The 27,214-nt window shown below is 37.0% G+C and overlaps 1 protein-coding gene across 2 annotated transcripts in view; it reads right to left on the bottom strand.

The window, feature by feature from the left end:
* The window catches only part of GNAL (G protein subunit alpha L), a gene marked incomplete at its 3' end in the record, with an annotated part of 198,479 nt that overhangs the window by 97,594 nt on the left and 73,671 nt on the right, over nucleotides 1-27,214 (bottom strand). Inside the window, exons 1-4 of one of the 2 annotated variants that reach the window (XM_081996552.1) lie at nucleotides 27,022-27,181; nucleotides 26,609-26,681; nucleotides 25,716-25,770; nucleotides 25,413-25,532 (exon numbers count right to left, since the gene is read on the bottom strand). In XM_081996552.1, coding sequence (XP_081852678.1) covers nucleotides 25,413-25,532; nucleotides 25,716-25,770; nucleotides 26,609-26,681; nucleotides 27,022-27,160 — 387 coding nt within the window. In that variant the 5' untranslated portion in view covers nucleotides 27,161-27,181. Of the gene's footprint in view, nucleotides 1-25,412; nucleotides 25,533-25,715; nucleotides 25,771-26,608; nucleotides 26,682-27,021; nucleotides 27,182-27,214 lie in introns of those variants that run through there. The other variant, XM_081996551.1, reaches the window with a different exon arrangement.

Below are 27,214 nucleotides of genomic sequence, written 5' to 3'. Positions count from 1 at the left end.
GATATCAGTAATCACTGTTGGAATATAATTTTGAATGTGAGTTTTCCATCTATATTATCAAAAAGATTATGCCAATCTCAACGGTAGTGGTACATAATTTGGGGTTAAGACAAAAGTTTTCCAAAGAATTTTGAAACAAGCTGGACAGTTTTCTTAACTGCAATGTTTCTAAAATAAAGAGGTCCTTTTTTTTTTTCTTTAGAAAAAAACTGCACCTCAATTGGGAAAAGGGATGATCTGTACATCTTACAGGACCTTCCACACACCCAGCCTACAGCTCACTACTGTAACTGAGCTGACAAAAGGATAATCTAAAATACTCTTTGAGTTCTGAACCATCTCGCTGAACCGTTAAACTAATCATCTGTAGGGGATAGCGGCAACTGAGTAACCAGATCAATACCCACAAGACATGCTGATTCTCTTCACAACCAACCCGCTCTGTTCAGAAGCCCAAAGACTTTCTAACTGATTGTAGGTGCCCTTGTAGGTGGGCTTTCTTAGATATATTTCTATATTTGCTTTATTTTTTCCAAACTCCATTGACAATTTACCATGGAGATAATGCAAAATCACCCCTAAGGGGGATAAGAAAAAAAATCCCACCGAGGTACAGTAGCTCTTTGAGAAAATCTCTGGATGACTAAAAACTACCACTAATCCAGATCCTAATTCAAGTCAAAAAAACCCCTTCTGCTGCAAGCAAAACCTGCTATCCCTCTTGAAAGAGTTTTGTTGGATTCTCCCATAGGTGATAATGGAGTGGAAGGAGAGAGTTTCTGCCTACCAGGTAGATTCCCATGCAAACAGACCCCAGACATGTCCCACTTTCTTCCTGGAGAACTGGTCACCCTTGCCTAATCTCTTTAAGTCATCTGGTGTCTCACTGGGGAAGTGCTATCTAGGACAAAGAAATCTGTCGGGATGCTGGCAAGAGTCGAAAGTGAATCTTGTGACCGAGCGCATGAGGGCTGGGCTGCTCAGGAAAATAATAATGAAGTAGAGGAGCTCTATTTTTAATGGGGGAGCAGGAAAGAGGAAGAAAGGTAGCAGGAGGACCAGACCTCCCTTGGTGGGGAGGGAGAGGAAGAGAGAGAGGAAGGAAGAAATGCACTTCTCTTCACAGATACATGGGTCAATAATAAACACATTAACAATGAAGTTTAAATTTAAACACAGAGTTATTTTTTCAACAGTGCTCCTATATATGATAGTTCCAAACTACAGCCCTTCTTTGCTGCTGCTGGAAGAGATCCAAGGTATTTCAGGAAGAAGGTGGGTCTTCAGGTAAGTAGATTAACTTTTATGTAGTATGTAAGATTTTCCAGACAATGTGTATATTGGAAAAAGGCTTCTGTCGACATACACGTTTCTTAGGAAGTGGAATAAAAATAGTGAGAGGCCATAGCAACTAAACTAAGTACCAGAAAGTCAGCATTAGACTTACAAAATAAAAATAAGGAATACCATTTGGAAAGCATTTCAGTGGGAATATTACACAAATTTATAAAATGGAATCTTTTTTCTTGTACTGTAATCATACTACTGCTTGAGCCTGCATAATACTACGTATTCTACAATGTTTTGAAACCCTGCAATCTTAAGCATAGATTAATAAAGTACGGCAGGATATACTTACAAACTATTTCAGCAGCTTTACAGTTCAACCAACCCTGCTGACAGGGGAATAGGAAGGGGGAAAGTCTTTTATTATTCACTCAGTGTACTGAAAAAAAAAGGCTGCATGAGCTAGAAGGAACATCATTAAGAGGTTGTAGAGACAGGCAATTTTTTTTTAAGCCACCTGCTTGCTTATATACTTTTTCTGAAGGACTTTTAAACGTCACATTTTAAAGTCTGCTTATCCTAATGTATACATTACAGTAAGATCATATTAAGGAAGATGACAGTTTTTCAACCCATCTATTTTCAACTATGATAAACTAAGACTAGTGGAATGGATTTTTTGTTGACTGGATGGATGTGTAAATCCATCTCCATGTTTTATGAAGTAATTCTGTACCACAAAAAAATAATGCTATAAATCTTTATTACTTACTGTTGACACAGTATAAAGGCCCAGACACATGAAAAGCATACTTTTCCTTTTCCCATCTCTTAGTTCAGTTGAAATGTCAGTGTCTGCCTTGAAAAACTAAACCACTCCAAACATTCATGAGATTTTGGTTAAGTTAGTAACAGTATTGAATAAACAAAGACTCTTAGCTGTTATCTTCAGATTTTCTCACATTTTTAATCAATCTTTCCACTTTTGTAGCTACATTGAACATTTTTAGAATAAAGTTTGCCCACAGGAAACTTAAGACTATGCTATGAAACTTGAAATTATACCTGCAGCTTTTAATGAAGCGCTGTCATATTTGAAGAAAGCATACCTTCAAACTATCTAGCTATGAACTGAATAATCTCATCTCAAAATTCATTAAGTGTTCAGTAATCTGAGAAGCACTACTCTGCTCGTGTCTTATCTGCAGTAAGGAAAAGCAGAGCTCTGTTGTGATTCACTGAACCTCAGCGATATCACATTACACTTATATTTGTAAAACAGCTATTTACTTTCAAATACCAAAGAGTGATCTAATACTACAAAATGGAAAAAAAAAAAAAGTTACTAATGTTGTAGTAATTCAGGCACCAAAACAAGTTTTTAAAGACTGTTCAATATACTAAAATATCAAACCATCAGTTCCACGCAGGACAGAAGTTTTACAGCGTTCCTACCGTCAGGTACTCTCTTTCTGTAAATTCCCCTCCAGCAACAATAATTTTTCCCTACTTTAAATAGCACAGCATGAAAATGATGGCTATGCAAGCCTGTATTCCATACCACCCGCAATCACTGTGGCCCAGGACAACGGTGAATTCACACTATATGAAACAGACCTATGACACTGTATCTTTGGAAAATGGAGGTTGGGTATGTCAGAGTATATTGATTCGCTCCTGATGCCACTAAAGTCACTGGCAGTTTTGTCACCAGCCTTCCAGCTGAAAGATGTGGATGGATGAACTGCACCTCAGATCAGTAATTTTTCAAATAATAACTTGAAGCATGTCTGTTAAGCTTTGCCTAATTTAGAACAGCTATTGAAGGTTATTTTTGTTTGAACATACCGTTAGATCTCATGTTTTCTGTATATTGTAGTAACAACTTTCCACAACAGCTATCCTCTTTCCCTGTTACATTGACTATATGAATCACAAGAAAAGGGGACACTGGACATTTCTAACTAGCAGCACACACTTCAACTGAACATTTTATGTGGATGTACATCTCAGGAACTATCTTACTGTGGAGTTAATGACATGTAGTTAAAATCATAAACCTGGAAATGTAATGTAAGTTGCTACATGTTCTGTGTCCTTTCAGTTTTTAATATATGTTTAAAAGGGATACCCAATTAAAATGCAGTAATTTGTAAATTTGTAAAACTAGTTAAAAATGCTATAATTTTTCTACTTTAAAACTTATTCCTTTCTTTAGTAATTGTATTCTAAAGGTGTTTTACTATTGATGAGACCTTAGAATAGAGGCAGCCACTCTAAATCTCACTGGCACTGATGATGCTACACAGCAGCCCCAAACCACATGCTGGTCTCCAGCAAATCATACTTTTCATGTTGAAGATACTGCAGTTGTAAGACAGGACCTTTGGATGAGGTACAGGATATAAAATATCTTCTTCCACAGTATGCTCCAGAAAATTATCTCCTGGGGCTAAAAATAGTTATAAAATATTTTTATAGTTATAAACTATTCCCCCTCAAATTAGCCATGTAAAACTCAAATTTGCATATACTTCTGAAAATCACTATTGCACATTATGCACAATTAGAAGGACAGAAATCAAGGCGTGTTATGCTTGACTGAAGCAGGCTAGCAGAAAAGTCCATTCAAAAAAATGAAAGGACTAAAATGAAAGCACAACTAGTCAATACACATCTAGAACTTGTTGAAAAGAGCAAAGAGGTATATTAACAAAGATCACACAAAATCCACTTTTACACAGAACACTATTCAGAAGACACTGTACATCTAGCCAAGACAGGCTCAGGTAGCAACACACTGGGGCAACGTTACACTCGACATCCTGCATCTGGGTGCATCATCCCACTGACTGGTTTACAAGAATTCACCTACTTAAACATTTTACGACCAGTAGATCTTCCATGCTCCTTGAGAAGCAAAAATATTCTGCAGCACTCCACATTTCTTAAAACATATACTGTATCCAAGGAGAAAGGTTATCTGCAACCATAAGCATAAAATGTGACCATAAGCATAAAATGTAAATGTTACACTTAAATTTCAGTTGAAGTCTAACTTATTATGCTGTTGTCTTAGCTTGATTACCTAAGGAAAGAAGACATATGCTGTCATATCATCTGTCTGACAATCAACTATGCCTTCTACCTAACCATGCAACATATTGGCCAGTTCCAACCAAATGCCACAAAAAGGCAGAGGACTCAAAGTCTAACAAGAACATCATTGGCTGGAGGAAGGTGGTGTTCAACACCTCTTTACTGAGGGGAAGTTTTAGCATGATCTCAACAAGTTAACTGTTTTTTGCTGGATTAGCTGCTGACCGATATACTGGCCAGTTGGCACTTATTCACCAAAAGGTGCTCCAACACGCACTGCCTCTTGCCTAGCTGAAATGGGACTGAGACTACTCTGAGGAAAATCAAGCAATAGGAGACCTCAAGAAAAAACGGGCGATTTATTGTCACTGGAGAAGGAGGCTGGGCATCTACAATACATCCACAGGCAACCAAAATTTATCAGCTCCATTTCTTATGGAACAAATTACAATTTACAGGACTGAGAACAACACCTAGAGCTCCTGGTGAAGATCCAAAAGCACATTACGCCAGGCACATACCTCATTCTGCTTTAGCTAAGAAGAAAGGTAGGAGAAGGAATGGAGGAAACAAGATTAAGTTACTTGCTGGAATTGTACAAGAGATCAGTGCTGACTGCCAAAATATGCCTCTTTTTCCAATTGGGGATTATCTACTGACTCAAACTATAGCTCAAATGCTAGTACCACATACCAAGGGTGGCAATATAAAATTATGTTAGCGCATCTGTATAATATTAATAAACAGGTATATTGAGTGACTCTTTAATATTATATATTATGATATTATGTAATAGATATTATGTAAAACTTGCAGAACCCTTCCCTCAAATGTAAGAAACTTATGATGCCAATCATAATAATGATTCCATATAACAAATTTAAGATACAAGCCACAGCTTGCTTAGCAGCTTCAGCAAACTCAGAACACAGTAACTCTCTGGGCTTGCTATTTAACAGAGACTTCTGTAGTCAAAGACATAAACAACATGGCAGTCCCAGATAAAGTCAAAATTAGATTTAAATTGGATTTATAAACCAAAGTACCCACCAGAGAAATACTAGACTTACTGCTATATTGTAAAATGTTTTAAAACTGCTACCATGGCAGCAAACATTTATTAACTTGAGGGAATGTTCACATCCCATGAAAACAAATCTTTGTTTTAGGGGGTGTTAGTTTCAAGAGTCTAGAATACAACACTCATTTCCAGCTTACCCTCAAAAGTCAGTTCATACAGATAATCAGAAATAGTCAGAAGTTAAAATTTACTTGAGTCCTAATGAACATGGCCTGCTACCACCACTTGCTACCAGGCTCTGAAATTTTCAAAGACACATGGTGAGTGAAGACCAAAAGGGCCAAAATAGGACAATGACAGAAAAAAAAGCTGTCTAATCTACAGAATAGAATAGCTGATAATTTTGAAGTTCACAACTGCATTTACAGGAAAGTTAAAGCCAGAAGTTACTCAGTTCCATATTACATTTAAGGGCATCAGTTCACAGCAAACTTTTTTTTTAGTGTTTCACACGTTGTGTGTCAAAAAGAAAACAGGATTTGTAAAATTAATCTACTAGAAAAGCGTAATTTATCGATCAACTAAAAGCATGACTGGGTCTGTAAATTTGGGTGTTGTTTTTTTTCTAGTATCACTGCCTGCTGTTTGTTGGCTATTAAGCTCTTTTTTTTAAAATACATTTTAATACTTTTACATAGACACGGGCTGTGCTTCCAGCTCCTAAATGACCTGCAGTGCAACTGACTGTAGTGTGTACTGTACAAAGTCCTTTGGTATCCACAGGAACAGTTACCAACTGATGTGAACTTCCTTCCCTAAAGAGCTTGTTTTGAATAACAAACTACTCCAGGGGGAAATACATTATCTTGTCTAATCAAATGTTCAAGTGAGGCTCATTTCATTCCAGGGTTTTACTATGTGTTGTGGAAATGTGTGTGACACTGACCTTTAATTAAATCTCAACCTTAAAGGAAGACACTAAAAGCTTAGCAGCCCAGACTGCACAAATGAGTTTAATGCTACATTTAAATGGTTTAAAGAATTAATCAAAATCTCTTATTTTTTAGTGAATGTGTTCTCTAAGATATTTGCTTTCACATAATCTGTATAAAAGGGTTTTTGTAAGCATCAGATTGTTCTTCCTTTGTACAGTCAGCTTTAAAATACAGATGTTAAGCATACCACCTGACATATAGTTTGTATTATCAACATGCTTCCTTTTATCCAAGTGTATTTATTCAGTGTTTTTTGATTATCCAAAAATGTCCCACACTGAGAAATATGTACTTTAGACAGAAAACAAGTCAACAGGACAGCCTCACATACATGCAGGGCAAAAGTTAATTTTTCACATCAGAGAGCTTGTGTCAGGTAAAAATGTAACTTGGCCTCTCATGATGTCTCCCCAGGTGGCATGAAGCAGAAACAGCCATGCCACACCTGAGAGGCCTTCTGCTGAGAAGACACCTTTGGGGGAGTCTCCTGCCCAGGTTCCACCAGGGAAGAAAAGGACAAGTCAAGGACAGGGGGAAAGAAGAGGCAAGCAAGGGAGATATTGGGGCACCTTCTTCGGCATCCCCCTTCCTTTGCCTTGACCATCCCACAGCAGATGTCCCTAGACAGGAGAAGAGAGGATCTAGCACACCCATGCAGAGTTGGGAAAGCAGAGACGGAAAGTCTTGCTGACACTGCAAAAAGCACTAATAAAGAAGGAAATATTCTGATTAATTGATTATTCAAGTATGCAGTGCTGATTATGTGTATCCATGAAATAAAAGTTCCTACATAATTCCTGTGGTTAAATAGGTATCAATACTGAAATTTTTGCTACTTCTTTCAGACAATAAATGACTCTATAGATACAATAAGCCCTATAATAAACAACATCTCAGAAACTGGTTCAATACTCAGGTGTTACTGCACTTTTGCTGTACTGGTCAAATACTATTTTTATAGTCAACACTTTACACATGCACACAAGGCATAAAAGTCTTGGTAAATCAGAATAAATCCGTTAAACCCCAAACAAATACTCTTGTTTTTTGCAATTGATGCAAAACAGTTGTGTTACATCCCTTGAACATTCTCTGCTTGTAAATTAAAGAGTCACAAATTTAAGGCAGATAAGCTCTCCAACGCACCAAAACTATATCTTTAAAAATGTCTAAATTTAAAAAACATTTAAAGTTGTTCCTAATGATTCAGTTCTAAGCTTTATTCTGCTTGTTCTTGACATATTTTTATCACCCAGTCACGTAAATGGGAAAACAAACTAGTTACTTCTCTTCTTCTCTTACTTACTGTTTTCAGTTCTAGTTGGCTGCAGAGGTTAATTCTAAGTTGGCTGGCTTTAAATCACCTTTTCTATCTACCACTTTGCACACCGTCTCAGGAAGTTATTCTGATCTTAAAAAATAAAAATCACAACAAAACCTGCTTAAATCAAACCTTTACTTTTGTGTTAAATGTGAATTCTTCTTTTTTAGGTACTTATTTTGAAGAATAAAGTAACAATATTGGCTCCTATTGATACATCGTTGAACCAATTTTGAACACGTTTTTATATATTTGTATTTTAGATAACTTGTGTTTAGACACAGATGGAGGGTAATTTTATTCTAGTCTAAAGATGCTTGAATTCTTTTTTTCTAGCAAATGAGGTGACAAACATGTCCATGCCAGTATTTTACTGCGTAATAAAAAAAAAGTGAACTTCCTTTCCCCGTGTCTCTTTACATGCTCAGGAAACATCACTGGGACATTTTCCTTGTGATAACAAAGCATTCAGATTGTAGAGAAGTGAACATGGAAAATAAGGTAAAGAATGGCAGTAATACAATCTAAAACAAATTATAAATACGGCTAGATGCAGAGAAGTGTTTAGCTTGCCTCCACACGGTACTTGTTATACAAGTATTCAGCTAAGATGGTCTCTGTATTTTTGTGAAGATGGATATATTCTCTTCCCGTTTTTTCAGGTTATGTAAATCTAGGTTAAAACACAAGAAGGAGGTTTTATTTCTTCCTCTCCTTTTTTCCTCCATGAGAAAAGATGAAATAATTTAATACTTGAGCTAATACAGGCACAGATACTTGACGTAGTATTTTAACATTTTTAGCAGGAGTTGAAAAGTTCAACTGAAAAGCCTCACTGGACTTTTTCAAGAAAAAACATTAGAGCATATAATATTTGCTCTCGATTCATCTCCTAACAACAGAACTTAGCTTAGCTAAATTCTGAATTGATCCTCAGGCTTTTTAAATGTATACATTACACACAAGTGTGCCTCTGCGATAGCACCTCATAGTTTCTGAAACTTCAGGAGTTTCACTGCTGAATATGTGTAAAATGGGCTTACTGTTTTTGAAACTCCCATTGAAAGCAACTTCCCCTCTAGCCAGCCATAGTCTCTCTCGTATTACCAGATCACAGCCGATACAAGGACAAGTTGGTAGAAATGGGTTGATGATTCTCTTTTAGTAGAAGCCTCTCCTAGCTTAGAGAAAGAAAACAATCATGCATTCTGGCAAAAAAGGTGATGTGCTCTCTCACACTTGTTATGCTGCAACTGGAAAAATTAAATAATGGCTAACGGGGGAATCTTACTGGCACATAAGGCAAAACCTTCACCTGGACAACAGCTATGATTCATTACTTCTTTTTAGTTAATCTTTTTAAAAATTAATCAGCATAGTGCTGATTGGGGTATGTCGGAAAGCAATCTCTTCTGGAAATGACTTCTTAAACCTTAAATTAAGAAGGGCTGCTACAGGGTTACACCAGAGGTCTTCCTAGCCCACTATCCTTTTTCCAACAGTGCATGCCCAACAAGAGAAGGGCAAGGACAGGACAAGTGTGTGTATCTATCTATACATATATATACACACACAAGTTAACAGGACAAGTGCATATATAACACCACTTCTCCCCAGTCTTCAAAGACTTCTCAAGCACTTGAGCCAAACAGGGTTTCTACACGCTCAGGAGCCATCATCTAACTTCTGTTTTGTGAACTCATCCCATCCTCCCCGAAGGCCATGCAAACATTATAAAATAGCTTCAATTCTACACACTGTTGCTGACATGGCATGCACTGGAACAATGCTCCTTTCTTACTTACATCCACAGGAACACTATTACGCTGGCTCATCCAATACCATGCGAACATGTAAACAGAATTTAAACATACATACCCATAGGCACCCCCCCACCCCCTGCCATGTCTTTTGTGGCCGAATGAACCACATGTGGGATTTTTGCATGCCTATCGTGTTTTCTGTAAAGATAATATAGTAATAGAGCGGAAGTGGCTTGTAGTTATGCAATAAAGCCAAGAGAGAAGAGTTCCAGAGTTCTTGTTACACGAGACTCAAACAGCTATGAAGTCTTTTGCATACTGGAGTTCATGTGAGTCGATTGCTTTTGAAACACATCAAACCAATCTTTAAAGCTCCAGTCCACCAAGTTAAGTTTAGAAATAACTGCAGTGAACATAGCTGTGTTTACTCACCCAAAAGGGCAAGGGTGCACAAGACAGACCTGTTCTTATACCGCATATTCCCTGCAAGAAATGTCAAGACTTCACAGAAGCAGCAAAACCAACATACACTGCACGGAGTCTCTTCTAACACACAGATTTCCCAGTGGCTTTTCGTCTGACCGTAATCTGTGACCGTAGATAGAGAGGTGGAGGAAGTAAGCCTGCTTGTTTAGATAGCCATCACCTTCCCATTACGTCCTACCGCTTGTTCCCATCTCCGCTTTCTTCTACCCCATTTTGTGTCACCCGCCCTCGGTTAAAATCACGGAAATGATCTGCACTAAAAATAACCTCTCCCTCCACCTCATTTGGTCAGGCCAAACAAACAGCTTCACCAGGACACAGCTGAGGGCATAGGGCAGGCATAAAAATGGGAAAGCGGAGTGGATAGTGACGGGGGAGGGTTGGAGGAAGAGGAGGATGATGGCTTAGCCTGGCAGTGCCGCTGGAACAAATGCACATGAAACTACACAGTAAGCACTCCTTAGCATGCATTCTCAGAACAGCAATGTGATTCAAAGACTGATGACTTGCTTAAAATATAAAACACGGGGAGAAAAATAATTGATGTAGGGTGAAGAAAAAGGTATCATATACATATAAGCATCTCAAAAAAGTAAATTAATTAGAATGTCAGTTGGCCAGTTTTGAAACCCACTCATCAGGTCCCAACAAGAACCCACCCTTAACAACACTGAAAAAACCTGCCCAGAAATAGACTGCACTGACCCAACTCAGCCAGTCCATAAGTACAGCAAACAAAGAGAGCTTAGAGCAAATGAGCTCTTTTGCTAGAAGCAAATGCCTGGAATTCCCCCAGCAGTCAAGCTGTCAGAGTCAGGATTTTCTCCTGATAACATCCTCAAATTCCAAAGAGTAGCCCTTCATAAACTGATTAACGAACATACGTTCTTACAAAAAAATAACCACCTAATTATACAATTTACAAGGAATTTTTGTTGTTTGTATTTTGGAAAGGGAAGAAGGAAATTAAAAGAAAACTTTGATTTACTGCATACTTCTATCTCTGTACTTCCCACAGGATTCAAACCCCTACAATTTAGGTATGTTCACATCTATCATGTAAGCATGGAACAGGAATGTTACTAGCATGACACTTGCCTGTACTTCTAAGATAATAAGCGCACCACTCCTAAAGATTACAGAACCAAAAAAAAGAAGGCTATACCTTTCAATGTGATCATCCTTTAAGTCAGCATTGGAAGATGCATTTCAGCATTTTTTCCCCTTAAATCCACTCCATCAGGAAAGTAGGGACCACCCCTAGTGGGAAAACAAAATGGGAATTGCTTCTCCTTTCTCCAGAATTTGCTGTCATGAGCAAAAGAACTAATGAAACCTGATTTCCTCTGATCTGTGTCTGTAGTTCTTTAAACCTATCACTAGCAAAATCACCAGCTTCGCCATAACTCTCCTCTCAAGCCCCTCTTATGAGAGGAAATGCACAACACATCTCCAAAAAGCCTGCAGACTGCCAAGTGATGGCACTTGCCACAGGACTCACACATGTACTTCCTTGCTGCGATAGCTGGGCGCTGTCAACAACACTTCACCTGCCACCCTTCACCTGGAGAACTGTCCCTCTAATGCCACAAACTTGACAGAAACTTGTTTTATTCACCAAATCCTCTTCTCCTTTCCACATGCTTGAGGGCCTACAGCTAACAGCCTATGAACTGGATTTTTCACCCCACTGCTTGCCATCAGATGTCCTAGCTCTTGAATAGATGAGAACCTTGTATAGAAATAGCAAAAGACTTATACTGAAATGCATATATGTACGTCAGTGCACATATGTATGAAAACAAAACCTCCTGCTTGCTGTTTTTAATTGAAAGTACCTGAAGGCATGCTCTTTGCTCCTTTGAACCTTTGGAGATAATATTCCTGACAGCATTACTTCCCCAGCCATTTTTTTCTGCTTCTAGGAAAGAAAATGTTAGGCCCTGTCTGATTAGGAGATGTGGGTAATTCTCCACCAGAAGAACATAATAATCTGCATCTTGCCAGGATTTGGATTTAAAGCAATCAGTATGTGTAAGCACAAGGTAGTTTTGTGCATTCTTTATTATGTCCTGCTACATTGTCTGAATAGCACCCTGGAAGAAAGCGCGTATTTAAGAGAAATTATCATGTCCATTTACACAACAAGGCCATGGCAAGTCACGTAGGTAACTAATGAAGTCTCTAGATTAATTCAAGACATGATTACAGAAGCTTCAGTTTGGAAAAGAAGTCCCAGGGGCTTTCAACCAACATGCCCATAGGACCTTTGTGAACAGAAAGAAGAGTGGCAAATGTGAAAGACCAACTGATGGGGCCTCGTACTTCCAAAGTCTTCCAGATTTTCAGAATTTTTTAACTTGAGTATGAGGTGATTCATGTCACTGAAAATACAGCCTTAAGTGGCTGAAACTGGGCAGTCATATCTCAGTGTATTAGTGAGATTGTGATCCTTAAACTCACTGTTGTAGAATATCCTGAACATGTGGACTACTATAAAATTCAAGAGAGAGGAATTTTCTCCTCTCCTCAAGTTCATTTCCTCCTTCTGAAAAGACAGGCAAAAGAATATGTAATTAACAGCTTCTTAAACATGAAAAATTGCATTCGGTTCTCTTTCCCCTTCAACTTGGGGTATTCTCTTTTCAAGAGCAAACACAGTTTTCTTTGTCTCCTCTTACTTTTGATGCTCTCCTCTGGACTCCATTTGTGTACTTATTTTTTAAGTTCAGTTCCCAAAACTAGACACAATACCCCAGCTGAGGACTCACCAGTGCCAAGCAGCCTGGCATAATCACTTCATGTCTTTTTGTACCACAGCCTTGTTAATGCACCCCAGAATGAGTTAAGTCATTGTTTGTGGTCCATTACTACAACAAAGAATTTTTCCTGCACTACAAGCAGTTTTTTTGCATCCTGTATCCTCTTCCATTCCCTTCCCTAGCGACTTTCTGTTTATTCCTGAGAGGCTGCCAGAAGGGGATGACTGGTTGGCCTGTTGAAGACAACCACGTTTGACAGACTTAAATGCACAGATTTAATATTATCAAGATCCTATAGCAACTTGTTCTTAATTCTTTGTACTGTTAAAAAAGCTGAAAAGCGAAACAGAATTGAACTATCCTCTTTGAAGTGTACTAGTCATAATTGATAGAGAAAATATGAGGGACAGAAAAATGAAGAAAAGCCAATACAGAAAATATTTTAACAGTGAAAAGACGCCTGCTCTAGTAGCCACTCCTTATTATTTTTGCTCCTTTAATTATAATCTACAACTCTTTTTCCCACAAACCACAAGTGCTGAATCATGTAAGACCTAAAATGACATAAAAATAACAAAATTCTGCTACTTGCAGCATTTCCCCAAGGGAGATCAAAAAGTTCAAAACATTTTCTCTCAGTGACACACATCATTAGGAACTGCAAGGAAAAAAAAAGGGGCATTTTGGTATATTTAAACATTTTATTTCTCTAATGAGAAGAGTTCCAAACAATGGTGGTCTTTTCTGCTAAATGAGGAAAACTGTAACGAATGATCAAGGAATGATGAGCAGATTTGAAAGCACAAATGTCCTTCGTGGTACTGTAAACATTGCCTCTCCAAAATCAGGCTGAAGACCAATTTCTTTTCCATTTTAAGAACAAAAATAAAGTGTATTCTCCTTCTGCACAGAAGGAAATATTAGTCATAGTACATAATTTAAAAAATACTTTTTCATAAGGGATATATGGCAGCATAGCAAATGAAAAAACATGTCATTACACATGAAAGAATAAAAAATTGAATGCAGTGGATTTTTTGAGCAAACTAGTCAAAATGTATGACAGAGCTGAAAATACTAGAGAAGAATAAGGATAATTGTCATTAATAGTACCCTTTGGGCTCTGCTAATGTTGCTACAGAGACCTTCACACATATTCCTCTTACCTGCAACTGTTCTCAAGTTCTCTTGGAATTATAAAATAATCTACTATAATTCTATAAAGATATCAACTCAATGTCCGGAAAAAAGCAAACAATGTTAGGAATTAGAAAAAGACTAGAGAATGAAAAAGAAAATACAACACTACTGTACAAATCCGTGATGTACCTACTCCTTCATACGGAACAAGCCCTGTGAGAGGCGAGTTAAATAGACTCTTTAAGCAGAAAGATAAATATTTGGAGAGATATGATATGCAAGGAGCAGGGTAATGTGGAAAAGATGAAATATTTCTAATAGACAAATCATGGAAGGACAGTGGGTAGCAGGCTGGGGGGTGGGGGAGAAAAATCAATCAGGTGGTACTTCCTCATAAAACACACACTTAAACTGCAGCACTCACTGCCATAACTGAAAGATCACAAAGTTGGGAGAAAAAAAAACCCACAAACAAGAAATTCCTGGAAGAAAAATCCACCAAAGTTATTAAATACAGAAACACAACTCCCAGTCAAAAAATACCTCAGCCACAAATCTGTGGAGACTATGACAATCAATATTACCTTGTGCTTGCCCCATTCTTAAACTTGTTTTACAGTTTCGCTATCAGCCATGGTCAGAGATGAGATTTGGTGCTACATGAACCTGTAATCTGAGCTGGTACAGTTTTCTTACGGTAATCGATTTAAGGTAAATTATCTAAGACTCTGCATGTGAAACCTTGCCTTCTGCACAGAAAGTTATGCTGGTGCAGCCTACTGTTCAGCAAGCCTTTTAAAGATATTATTATTTAAAAAAAACACAATATGAAAATGAATCACAGTGATTATTGAAAAGACCTACTGTTCACAGCTTAATAGCATCCAGAGAACTGTCACTTGTCTAAAAAAGATTTTGCTTGTTTCAAGTTTTGTGCCAATCTCTAACCTACACAACTTTTCCCACCCCCAAGAAAATCCATAAAAGTGCTCAACGACCTCACAAATATAAATGTAACAGGGAGAAATGATTTGCCTGTTTCGTTTTTTAATTGAAAGTATTTGTGATTTTGATATTAATATCACTGTGTATCTGGAAACTCAGCTTCATGAACGCTGTGCTAGCACTACATTAGCAGTGCATTTAGGTCCATGTACATCCATGCGTTTAAGCCTTTGCCAGGTTAGGCCCTAAGGAATATAGTTGTTTAGGATGACTTCTGTATTTATGGAACATTATACTTCTTGCCAGGCTTTCATTCATCAGTGAGAAGAATCAAAACCTGCTCTGTAGAACTGAAGGCCAAGGAGCAAATTTAATAATCCTTTATTTCTTCAAAATACAGTGAAAATCCTCTGCGCTTTGGATGGTTGGCTCTCAGAGGAAGAGCCATCTTCCTCTACTGATACGATTTTTAATCCATGCAATTATTTTTTAATTATGATTTCTGACTTATGTATTCCCTGACTAATTACTCTTTTTGGTTCATAATATACTCACACTGCTGTTAGTTAGTTAGCATGTTTAGTTTGCTGTTGTTAAAATCTAGAGAGAAATTTAGCAGATAACAACAATGATTAGAAATGGTGATTCTAGGGGTGAAAAAATAAAAGCTCTACTGTTCAACTAAAAGTATGTTTTTCTAAATAAGCAAGCCTGCTCTTCCCAAAGGAACAAGCAACACTGACATCCGGAGAAGGAGAAGCTAAAGTTAAAGTTAGAGAACACCTGCCTGCCAGAAAGAATATTCTCAATCAAACATTTAAGGCTATAGATCCTGCCATGAAGCCTCACTCTTCTGCGCTACCTGCTGGGAATCTGATAATTAGTGACATGGTTTCAACAGCAAGTGGAGATACCTGACCTCTTCCTCTATCCAGTGACAAAATAGAAGTGACTGTGTATTTCTTGCATTGTTTTTTTTTCATTTACATTTCTCCTCTGCCTTTTCTTTTTGCCTGGGGTTGTGAACTCCTCAAGACACACGGCCTGCGCCAAAGGCACTCTGGAGCTGACTGACAACCCGGTCCTGCTGCTATTCATGGTTTGCAGGCAAGGGGTAGGTAGCTGCCTGTAACACAGGGAAAAGTGAGGATACACTTTCCCCTACTTTACTTAACCATTCCTTGCCTTTTCTTGTTTTCCTACCTGACAGTTCTTAAATTTGATATTATTTAGCTCCTATGAAAGAAAGTATGTGGGTGTATGTTAAGAAAAGAATGATCTGCACAGCTGTCACTTAACATCCTATGGAAGTGAGGGTGGACGTGATCAAAAAGCGTTCACCATATTAACAGAGATAAGACGGCTTGCATATCTTTACCCTATTTTATCTTGCTAAACAATTTTGCAGTTCAAAACAGTGGGATAATTAGTTGCATTAAAATATGTTTAAGTCCTACTGACAGCAATAAGAAAACTCAAATGGAATGAATTGGCAGAAGTGTCAGAAAACGTTTACTTTTAAAAGACTTAAAAAGCAAAGTTCATCTCTAACATTGACATAACAGACAAAAATTCCAATATTCTTCTTGTCTAAGGATAAATATCCTTTCAAAACATCCAGCATAGGTTTTTAAAACAAATACTAGTAGATTAATTAGAAGAGTGCATTTTAAACTAACCAGAATTAATCTACTGATTTAAAGCAAGAAACCATAATCTGCATGCTTCAAGTGATAGCTGGTGTGCTTACAGCCAGAGGCAGCTCTGTTCCAAAAAATTAGTGCAAGAGTTTCCCAAGTAAAAGGCAATATAAACTTAAACCCATGTTGTACAAATTACATTCTCCTCCCGCCTCCTTTTAAAGAGAAGGTCCTAGAACTTGACTGTTAGACTTGAACTGAATCTCTTTAACTATAGAAAGGCAAATTAAATTAAATAGGTGGCAGAAAAAAAACATAAACATTTCACGGAAACTTTTAGCAATTGACTGCAAATATGCATTGTTCTTGACTTTCATCTGCTTTAGAGCCCTATTTACATTTATCGTAAAGAGCTTCTTAGATATGCAGGGAAAAAAAATCGTTCATCATACTTTTTGGTTTTCAACTTATTTACTTCATTGTATGCAAGGTATACATACAGTCACACCGTTCAGCTTGTTCTCTATTCCTCAGCTTAGGTTGCTACCTTCTGCAAACAAGATATCCTGTCTGTTGATGCAGATTATATTGATGTTAAAAAAGATAATCCACTGTTGACAATAAGTACAAGCAATGGGTGAAGCTATGGAGGTGATGACAAAAAATAAGCAAAGGTCTAAGCTGGCAATGCTCAATACCGTTTTCAGAAACTGAAGTTAAAATCTCATCACGTGCTGAAGAAAGGGGACGCAGCTCTTGGCTGTTGTGCAGATGAGCACTCACTTCTTTGAAACTCTAAGTAATGACACTATTGTTATTATTTGAGTAGGTGATATCCTCTGTTCCATAGGTCTCCACTGGCTTCCGTCAATATGCATGCATATGACGATTTATCCCGGATCTGTACATTTTTATTATGGTCATTGAAGTAAAAAAAAAGATTCTCCCTAACTAGTAAACACATTACTTCTACAGAGCACTCAGAAATGGCAAAAGCAGTACCTCAATCTGCTATCTTTGGCTTAAGAGATTAAAATAATTAATTGATAATGAGGACAATTGTGTAACATACTGTGCTATGTTTACCTTTTCTCTGGGTGTGATGGAAAATCTGTTTTAATGTCGTTATTCATTTTAATGTCCTTTTAATTGTCAATATTCATTAATATTTAATGAATAATGACAATTCATTAAATATTTCACTACCCTTCCTGTGAAAACTGCCACTTGTAAGAGTCTGAAATGTCATCATCCTTGGACTAATTGGACAGCGTGTCTTCATTAAGAGTGTGGTTACCCTTCGCATGTATTTACATTTACTTTCATTATAATTCAGTTTGATTTACACACGAGGGAACAAACAAGCAAAGTTCTTGCAAAGGCTTTTAAGTGCATGTTAAGTCGTAATAAGCTACATACTAATTAATAATTAAATCTTTTAGAGATTTCAATGCAACTCAACCTAAGTGCTAAAAATTGCAAGAATTTCTTTCCTGATTCTTCCTTGAAGGAAGACTGGGAATCAGGATCAGTTTGTTATTCTGGCCTCCGTCAGGCACCAACCTAGCAACCAATGCTATTCCTTCAGCTGTTCTTCTGAATCTTCCTTCCTGGGATGGAGAAGGACTGCTGCCACCTGCACATCACAGGACCGCTTTCGGAAGATACCTTAGTAGCAGCCACAAGTTGCGAAGGAATAGAAAACAGCAGCCCTCCAAAAGCAACCACAGCTTAAAAATACATCAGTCTGCTTCACAGACCTGTGGCCAGTACGAAGATAATGATAGTACAGGCTTTAACCTATTGCTTCTGCCTTTCTTTCATTTAAATTTAGGGTATCCACTGAAAAATACCTGATGAAAAAATATTCTAAAGCTCATAGATGATTCTGCAATACATTTTTGGTTCTGTGAGGAAAATCAGTCACTCCTACTTAAAATGATTAATTCAAGTTATTAGTCTTCCCATTGCCATCAAATCAAATATCCAAACTTAGATGTAAAAATATTTTCATCCTTGTAAAGTGCGACAGAAGTATACGAAGTTTTCAGCTAAAATTGTAGCAAAAAAAGACAGAATATGACACTTATTATTATTAATTTACAGTATTTGACTGAATGCTGGCTTGACTTTCAAAAAACCTCCAACTAATTTGTATTCATAAGTACAAAACTTGAAGTAATATCAGTAAATGTCAACAATTTTGGAGACTACGGAAGTGATTTACATTTTAGTTAGCAGTAATAATAAATGATACTATCTTTCCAATTTCACAGTGAAAGTCTCCATGTTGTGTGATGATAATATATTAAGGCAGGCTGGATAAACTGTGAATACCACCCCACTATCTAGGAAAACAGATTCACAATGTAAGATAGTAAACATTTAATTTGGTGTTACTATGATGATGTAATATTGAATGTAATATTGCACTTGATTCATAAGCAGCATTGTTCATAAGACTTTCTGAAACAATTGTCTTTTCAGACTGAAATTCATTATTTTACATTGTAAGCTATGCAAAACATATATTTGAAAAAGGGCAAATACATGTCGGAAAGGTGAAGTTTATCTGTATATTTCAAAGTTGAATTTGTTCTTAAAAATATTGAGATAGGAAGACCTAGAAACAAACACAGAATTTAATACTTGTTTCTTCTAATTTTTTTTTCTAAATACATCTTGTATTTGTTAACTGTAGATCATTTGTGATTATGCACGGGACTTCCTATGGCTCCCGATCTCAGTATTTCTACTGTTAATTGTTGGGGGCCTAAGCAGGTCCCCAAGTTCCTTTCCTGGGACACAAATTTAATTATTTACTTATCATTGGTATAAACTGTTAACAGCTGTAGTTCAGTGAGTTTGGAAAAGGGAAGGAAGAAATATGTTGTTACACTTTTATTAAACGGAGTAGTGTTTTCCTAAAGCAAAAATCTTAACTTTATTTTTATGCCTGAACATAAGGCATGCCTTCATTCTAAAGCAAGCACCCCCTAAACACAAACCGTGTAGTTTAAGCAAGAAATCCTGAGCCTCACAGAAGACCTGTACTTTACACAAACCACTCAAATTTTAAGCCCCGTTTGTGTTTTCAGTAAAATCAGAGTGTAGAATTTTATACCTTTGCAGTTCCAGTATATATATTATCAATTTGAGAAGTTTGGGTGTTTGTTGGTTTGGTTTGTTGTGGGGGTTTTTTTTTTTTTCCCTTTACTTTCTTTTCTTTTTTCCCCCCAAATTGCCCTACACTTGTTTCTAGTATGATCCCAGTTCTAGTTTTACATTTTTCAAATCACACAGCAAACATAATGACTGATTATTTCTGAAAGCGCTACTTGATTGACTGATCCATCAACAGCAAACAATGCTTACAGAGAGTAAGAGTAAGAACAAAATAACACGTAACACTGAAGTGTATTCTTGATCTCACATATGAAATGTTTATAATTTTCTACTTTAATGTTGACTAATCAGAACATTAGGGACTCAGCTTGCTGCTTTAATGAAAACCAGACATGCTGACGCTACATCTGTATGCAAATAGGTATTTCATACAGAAGGAAAGGTATTGCTGGGCATCAGCAGAATCTGCTCTTAACATGAAAAAGAGCTCAACTTCAGTATCTGCTGTTAATTAATAGTTGGCATACAGCATAAAAACAAGTGCTATCACAACAAAGAAATTTTACCTGTTACCTAATTGCTACTTCTCCCCAATATCCACTACTTTTCAATACCAGTCCTCTTGACAATTTTAACCTTTGTGTGAAGACTAAAGAGTTGCCAACAACTACATTAGCGTTCACAGCATTTTCAGCTGTCCTTCTCTGACAGCCTTCTTCATTAGTTTTTCAAATGTTATTAATTCAGGGTAGTAATAATGTTGTTGGACCTATACAATTTAATCATTATCTGGCCTTCCAGATCCTTTCCACATTTTTGAAATAAGAACAAATGAAGAGCTACCAGTGTACAACTCAGATCACAAAAAGGCAAATTACTTAATTTTTAGAAAATCTAATGATTTTTAAATGTTAATTTTGATTTGACACTGTAGTAACATCAAATGCCACCATCACAGGTAATTATAAAAGTTTGTGGCTGTTCATTCTACCGAAAAAGGTAAATGAAGCCCTCAACTAAAAATCTGGATAGAAAGAAAAAAATCAAGTGAAGCCAGTGGAGTGGCAATATTCATCACATTCTCTCTTTTCTTTTACGACATTTTGTGTAAAACACAGTATATTTTCACACTCCTGAGAAACACTGAAATACTGCAAGTTATTTGAAAATCAAAAAATCTAAGATGATGCTATTTTCTAACTCCTTTGGGGCTACATCAAGTACATATGACAGAAAAACTTAAACACGTGGTCAAACAGGATACTGAAGTCACAGCATTAACTGCAGAACCCAAGCAAGTTTAACCATGTATGAAACATTTATCATGGTTTAAATCTTTTATCTAAGTATTTATTCAGGATAAAAATTTTCTACAGCCCAGCCATACACTTCCCTTGAGCAGGATTTCCCGTTACTTCAAACATTGAGACACACACTGTGAAAACCAGCCATCACCACACATCAACATGAGTTCGAATTTGGATACCAAGTCCAATAAAAATTTCAAATGCCTAATGAAAATCTACGTAACTTCAAATTCTAACCAAAAATATTTTTCTTTCTTTCTTGTGTCTTTATATTGCGAATACCAAGTCCTGATTTTTAAGAAGAAAGTGTGGAGGAAAATTAGTCATCAAACTGAACTCAAACTGCAATATCTGAAAACGTGGAGCAAACCACAGACCAGATTAATCTAAAGCAGTTTCCCTGTCATTGTTGATATTAACTTTTCACTTTTAAGAGAAAAATTGAAGAGCTTGCCTGATTGATAAAAGAGCTTTAAAAATTATTTTTAAAACTTACATTCTAAAATCAGCACAAGGGACTACATTTGCACAATTCATTCTTTTATGAAGGTTCAACAAAACACTTTGCCTCTCTAAAACATTGTTAGCAAAGGAAAACGAATCTTTTGAAAACTCTCCTCGCTCCCCAAAACCTGGGTGCAGTGTTTACATGTTCTCTATTAAGCAAATGATTCACTGGTAAGTTGTTCATATAGCCAAATGCTCAATTATGTATCTTGGTGGTAGCTAATTGATTACCTGCTGTACACCAAAACATAACTGATCAGATGAGCTTGATCCAAGACATATGTTATGAAAAGCAACTTAATTTGACTACGTTTTAAAGTAATGGTAAAGGAATTATGCACCAAACAGCTTTGTAGTGCCCACAAAATCCAAATACTTTATTAAAGACAACTGAACTTGAGTAAACACATGCTTACATAATACACCATGTTTTTCCACAGCTACCAGCATAATATGCCCTTAATATGTTCACTCTGATTCACAAAGGACAAAATAAATCCCCATCAATAAAGGATTAAAAATGGCGCAGGTCAATTCCTGTTAACTTTAGCAAATATCAATCAACACTTTGCCAAAAATAATAAAAAATCCTTTCCGATATAGCGTGCGTGCTTCCATTTCAGTTTTAAAGCCCTTCTGCTGATTCCACCCTGGAATATGGAACCAAGATAATGCCTAAACTAGTCATCAGATGAAACTTTATCTTGATTCCTTTCACGACTTCAAGGAAGAAACTATAGTGGACACTTGCCTTATTCACATTTGTTAGCTTTGTAAAAACTCTTGCCTTAAATCTTATGATTTCTAGAATCAGACTGCATCAGTCACCCAGGAAATTTTCTGTAAAAATTGTACAGTCTTTTAAGAAAAGTAATGAAAGGCAACATAAAAATTACAAAGGAAATCAAGAAGCTTTTGATTTTGTTTTCTGTCAACTAGATAAATCATCAAGGTAGCATAACTAAACCAAACTAAAGAATAATTTTAAAAAAATTAAGTAAAACTACTGGGTGGGCATTCCACAGAAGGAATGTTGAAAGGATGTAAAGAGAAAACCATTTCTTTTAAAATTTGTATCACTGCTAAGTAAGATGTTCTGCTTATATTTTGTAGAGAACTATGTAATTAAAAAAGCAGCCAAACAAAAAAGCCAAATACATATCTGAGTCTAAATGTGAATCCCATCCTTACTCAAGTTCTTGGGATTTCAGTCATAAATTGCATTTAGAATATGATTTCACCCACAGGAAATCAGTATTTTCAAATCCACCCATTTTAAAGGACAATTTTAACAATTTAATGCATATTAGTTAATTTGTATGCAATTTAAGAATGCATATCCAAGCATACCCAATATGTCACAAATATATTTAAATTAGTGCCTCATGAGCGTTGGCCATATTGTGCCATCAGGGAATTTTTTGCATTTCATCAGGGATTGCTCTTTAAAGACTCACGATACAGTGCAGTCATCTTCCCACATTTTGCATGCAATGCATTTGAAATACATCTTCAACCAAAATACATCAATTTTTATAACAAAGATTACATGGCTAACATCATCCAAAAAATAACACATCTGTAATTCACACTGCAACACCAAGAGCGATGTCTTTAACAGCTCATTACCATCCATATCGTAAAAAAATGCTAAAATTGCCCCTTCCCTCATTCAAAGGAAGAGGGGTAATCTTTGTCACATTTTAGAATGTGGGAAAATTTACCCCAGGGACAACACCTAAGCACTGCCTAAGTCAGCATTTTTTCCTTGGCAACTGTTTTTAAATACAGATGATAGAACTGCAAGTCCTGAATGTCTACTACTAAATACTGCATCGGTTTCTCTGGCTCAGGCGGCCTTATTCCATACATCAGCTACTAATTAGAGAATCAGTAATGCTTAGTAAAGGATGCGTAACTGATTAGTATGCAAGTATTTATTTTTATATTTGTCCTTATCCAAAAATACTAAATGGATCAAAAGTTATTTCAGCTGGAAACTTAATTTTACTTTATCATTGACTTAAACTGGAGTAGAATCAAGCCCTGAAGCACAGTAGCACATTTTTTTTTTTCAATCTCTTTTGCTCACACATCATCCTGGAGAGAAACAACATACTAAAAAAAACCCCAAACCTAAACAAAACAAAACAAAAAAACCCTACTATCTAGCCAGATGATACATTTAAAAAATATTAAACCTATCAATTGAGCAGAGAAGAAAACAGGAGGGACTAGATGAAAGTGACACGTAAAATATATTTACTTCTAAACCTGCACTAGATTTTTCTTCTTTTTTTAAGCTTGTAACAACTTTTTTTTATTATTTAGGAGTATTATTTGACACTATTTCAAATAATGTGATGGTATTAGCAGAAATCCTACTTAATTAAAAACCAGAGTTGTTATTTTTTTATTTTAAACCAAAATGGACTTTGAATCATGATTTCAAATGAATTATTACTTGTTTCAGTGTCCACTGGGCCCTATTCTTTTTCCCCTCCAAGAACAGTAAGTTCTTCCCCTTTGTAAAATATCAAACAGTGACTCAAATTTGACCAGATATAGCCAGCTTCTGTGAAGAAGGAGAAATTCTGTAAACAAACAAACAAATATATAGCTCCATGCCTACAAAAAGTCCACTTTAGTTCTCTTTTACCCCAGAAGCTCAGAAAAACAGATGTACTATAGAGAATTGCAAAGGATATAATGCCACCATTTATTTTACCCAACCAAACTGAAGCAAAGAAAAAGATAAAATAAGCAACAAATGCCTCAGAACTGTAATACGTGCAGAAGACAAATATTTCATGTCAAACTCGCATTCAATTTCTAAAAAGAGTTTCTCATTTTCACTAACTTACACCTACCAATTGAGCAATTATGCAATATGTGGGTGTACCTTGCAGTCGTTTTCTTAACATCTGCATTTTGTGTTAAATTCTAACTGTACAAGACGTCTGATATTTTTTCTCTGTCTTGAACCTTGAAAGTGGTAGGTTTACCAGAGGCAAAACCACACACCAGATAATATGAGTCATGTAATAAAGAAGCAACTCTTCCCCTTCTCCCCCTTCCAGCCTGAAGCTATAGAAACCTAAAGACACTCTATTGTAAATGGCTTTTTTGGTAATATTGATAGCATGAATAACTCACAATCATTCAGCCAATGAATGAAGATTTTTTTAGTCCTTACTGTATCCAGAACAAATTGCTCTCAATGTCATTTTAAGGCAAATTAAAAATTGTGCTGCTGCAAAAATAAAATTCCTTGTAATATTCAGAAGGTCTATGCACTTGCTTTCATGTCATGCATAAAACATAAAACATTCTATGCACGTTCCTATAAATAACAACATAAAAACACAAAAAATAATAAAATTTAAGATGCCTGTGGGAGTTAATCTGAAATGTATCTCTCATTTGTCTACAGAAGAGTAGCCTGTAAACAGAAATCCTTAATTTTCTAATGGTTCCGTATCAAAAGATAGCAACATTTGCATACAAGTAAACCACTGCTCATGAGGAAGCAAAACCACCTTACTTGACCACTGTTTACGCAAGCTTCCACTCTGAAGTGCAGTAAGTATGGAAAACACCACTGGGGCCACTCTACCCTTTTATTTCCTCTTATATCCTTTTCTGTAGGTAGACTGTAACTCCTCAGACTGATGTCCTGCATGTACTTCCATGTAGTAAACCAGCTTTCAGCAAAGTCTTATTTGAAATGCCAGTATGTTACAATTATATCAGAAATTTTGAAGCTATGAACTAAATGCAGAAACAGCATTTACAAACAGCAGCAAACAAATCAGTAACAACAAAACCTTGCACCACGAAAACAGATGCAACAACCCCAGTTTTGTAAGAAAGTTAACCCAGTGGTAATGTTGGCATAAGCTCTTCCCACGACCATCTTCCGCAAAACAGAAAAACAACAACGTTTCAGTAAATCAAAGTGAAGCAACGCATTCCCCCTTGAAACAGTATAAATGACTGGTTTCCATTCTTACCTGTGTATAGTCAAAGTCAGAAAGAGGAGCTATACTCTTGATGTAGTCCATTCGAAACTGGTTTTCTGGGTTGGCCAATGGAACTGGGGGTATTAAAGTGCTCATAGCTGAAACTATAGTCTAAAATTGGATAAAACAAAAACAAACACATTAATCTGGATAAATCTAGGATACAGGATCAATAGAAGATAATCCAATCTGATCAGCAAAATGGGATTTCTCTCAGCACAATCTTGGAGAGCACAATCCTTATCATTTCCAGTACACCCAAGCATTTAAGAACAGTATAAAGTGTGTTCTTACCACAATCGCATCTTTAACATTTTTCCGAATATCCAGTATTTTCTGTTTCTTTTCTCTGCATTAAAACAGAAATATTAACACTTTGATTTTTATTTCCAAAGCAGTTCAATCAGTTGCATTTCATTTTTTTTTACTGATCGCTTGTTTATCTGCTCTTCAACCATTACAACATACTAGCTGAAAAGAACAGCAAGACAAATATGTTTTTCCCCTTATCCCTTTTCTCGCATAGTATGAAGAGCAATGCACACTCATCCCCGGTATTTTTTTTAAATCAGACAATCATAGCCACATCTGCAAAGCCTCCCCTGATGGAACTGGAAGTCATTCTTTCATTTCTACAGCATGCTGTAAACATGCTCTAAATTAACGATATAGTTGAAGGCCAACAGATTAATGCTATGGATTAATAATAATTTCTGGCAAAGAGTTCTTCAGAGAGAAAATGATGTAGCCTCAGAAAACAGGATGATTTCTAGCAAACGTGCAAAATTAGTTTCAGTTTTACACTAGCCCCAATACCGGAAAAACAGCAGCCACTGTCACCCTGACTATGACTTGACATGTATTTTTATATTACAGACAGATGCAATATTTAGTTATTTGCTTCTATGTAAAAAGTAGTCGCCATGTTGTTTCTACACAGGGGCCTGTCAAGCGCTGCAGTAGCAACAGTGTAAAATACAGTAAAAGGGCCAGAAGGAGAAAATGCAAATATACAATAGCAGTAATTTCCTTATTCTCGCTCCCCTTCCTCCCCTCCCTCCCCCAAATCGCAGCGTCAACCCACCAAAACACAGGAGCTGAGAGGAGAAATTTCCTAGCCTACTGTGCGTTAACCTGTTTCCAACACGTAACGAAAAATAACTCAACAAAATGTCAATAATTCTTACTCTGAATTAAATCCATTGACATGTAGGATTCGCATTTGTTTCACAATAGTGCTTTTTCCTGACTCACCAGCCCCTAAAAGAGAAAGGAGAGGGAAAACATTGTGATACACGGTTCAGGCTGGGGTTTTGGGGTGGCTTTTTTTTTTTTCTCCCCCACCCCGGACGCGGCAGCATCTCCCACCTCCGGCCGCCTTTCTGTATGCATGCATCCGTGTGGCTCGGTCCGGGGGGGATGTCTCGCACACCGCTCGATGTAACGCGGACCTACATTTTCCCATCCCTATCGCCCAGCCAACATCTCCCCTCGCCGCTGCGCCCGGGCGGGCTGGGGCTGCCGCCCCCTCCTCGCCCGCCTCTCCCCGTCCGTCCGTCCGTTCCCCCCCACACCTCTGCCCCCTTCCTTCCTTCCTTACCCAGCAGGAGCAAGCGGTGGGTCGCTTTATAAGCCAGCCTCTCTTTCTGCAACTGCTTCTCTATTTTTTTGTTGGCTTCTCGCTGCGCTTTCTCATCGATACGCTGATCCTCCGTTTTGCTGTTGCCCAAACACCCCATAGCCGCTGCTCAGGAGGGATGTCAAATCGTTGCCTTTACAGATTTAGTATTTAC

The sequence above is a fragment of the Phaethon aethereus genome (assembly GCF_964289735.1).
Source record: "Phaethon aethereus genome assembly, chromosome: 2".
NCBI classification, from domain to species: domain Eukaryota; kingdom Metazoa; phylum Chordata; class Aves; order Phaethontiformes; family Phaethontidae; genus Phaethon; species Phaethon aethereus.
Note: the sequence above shows the minus strand (reverse complement) of the source record. Positions and strands in the feature narration are given on the sequence as shown.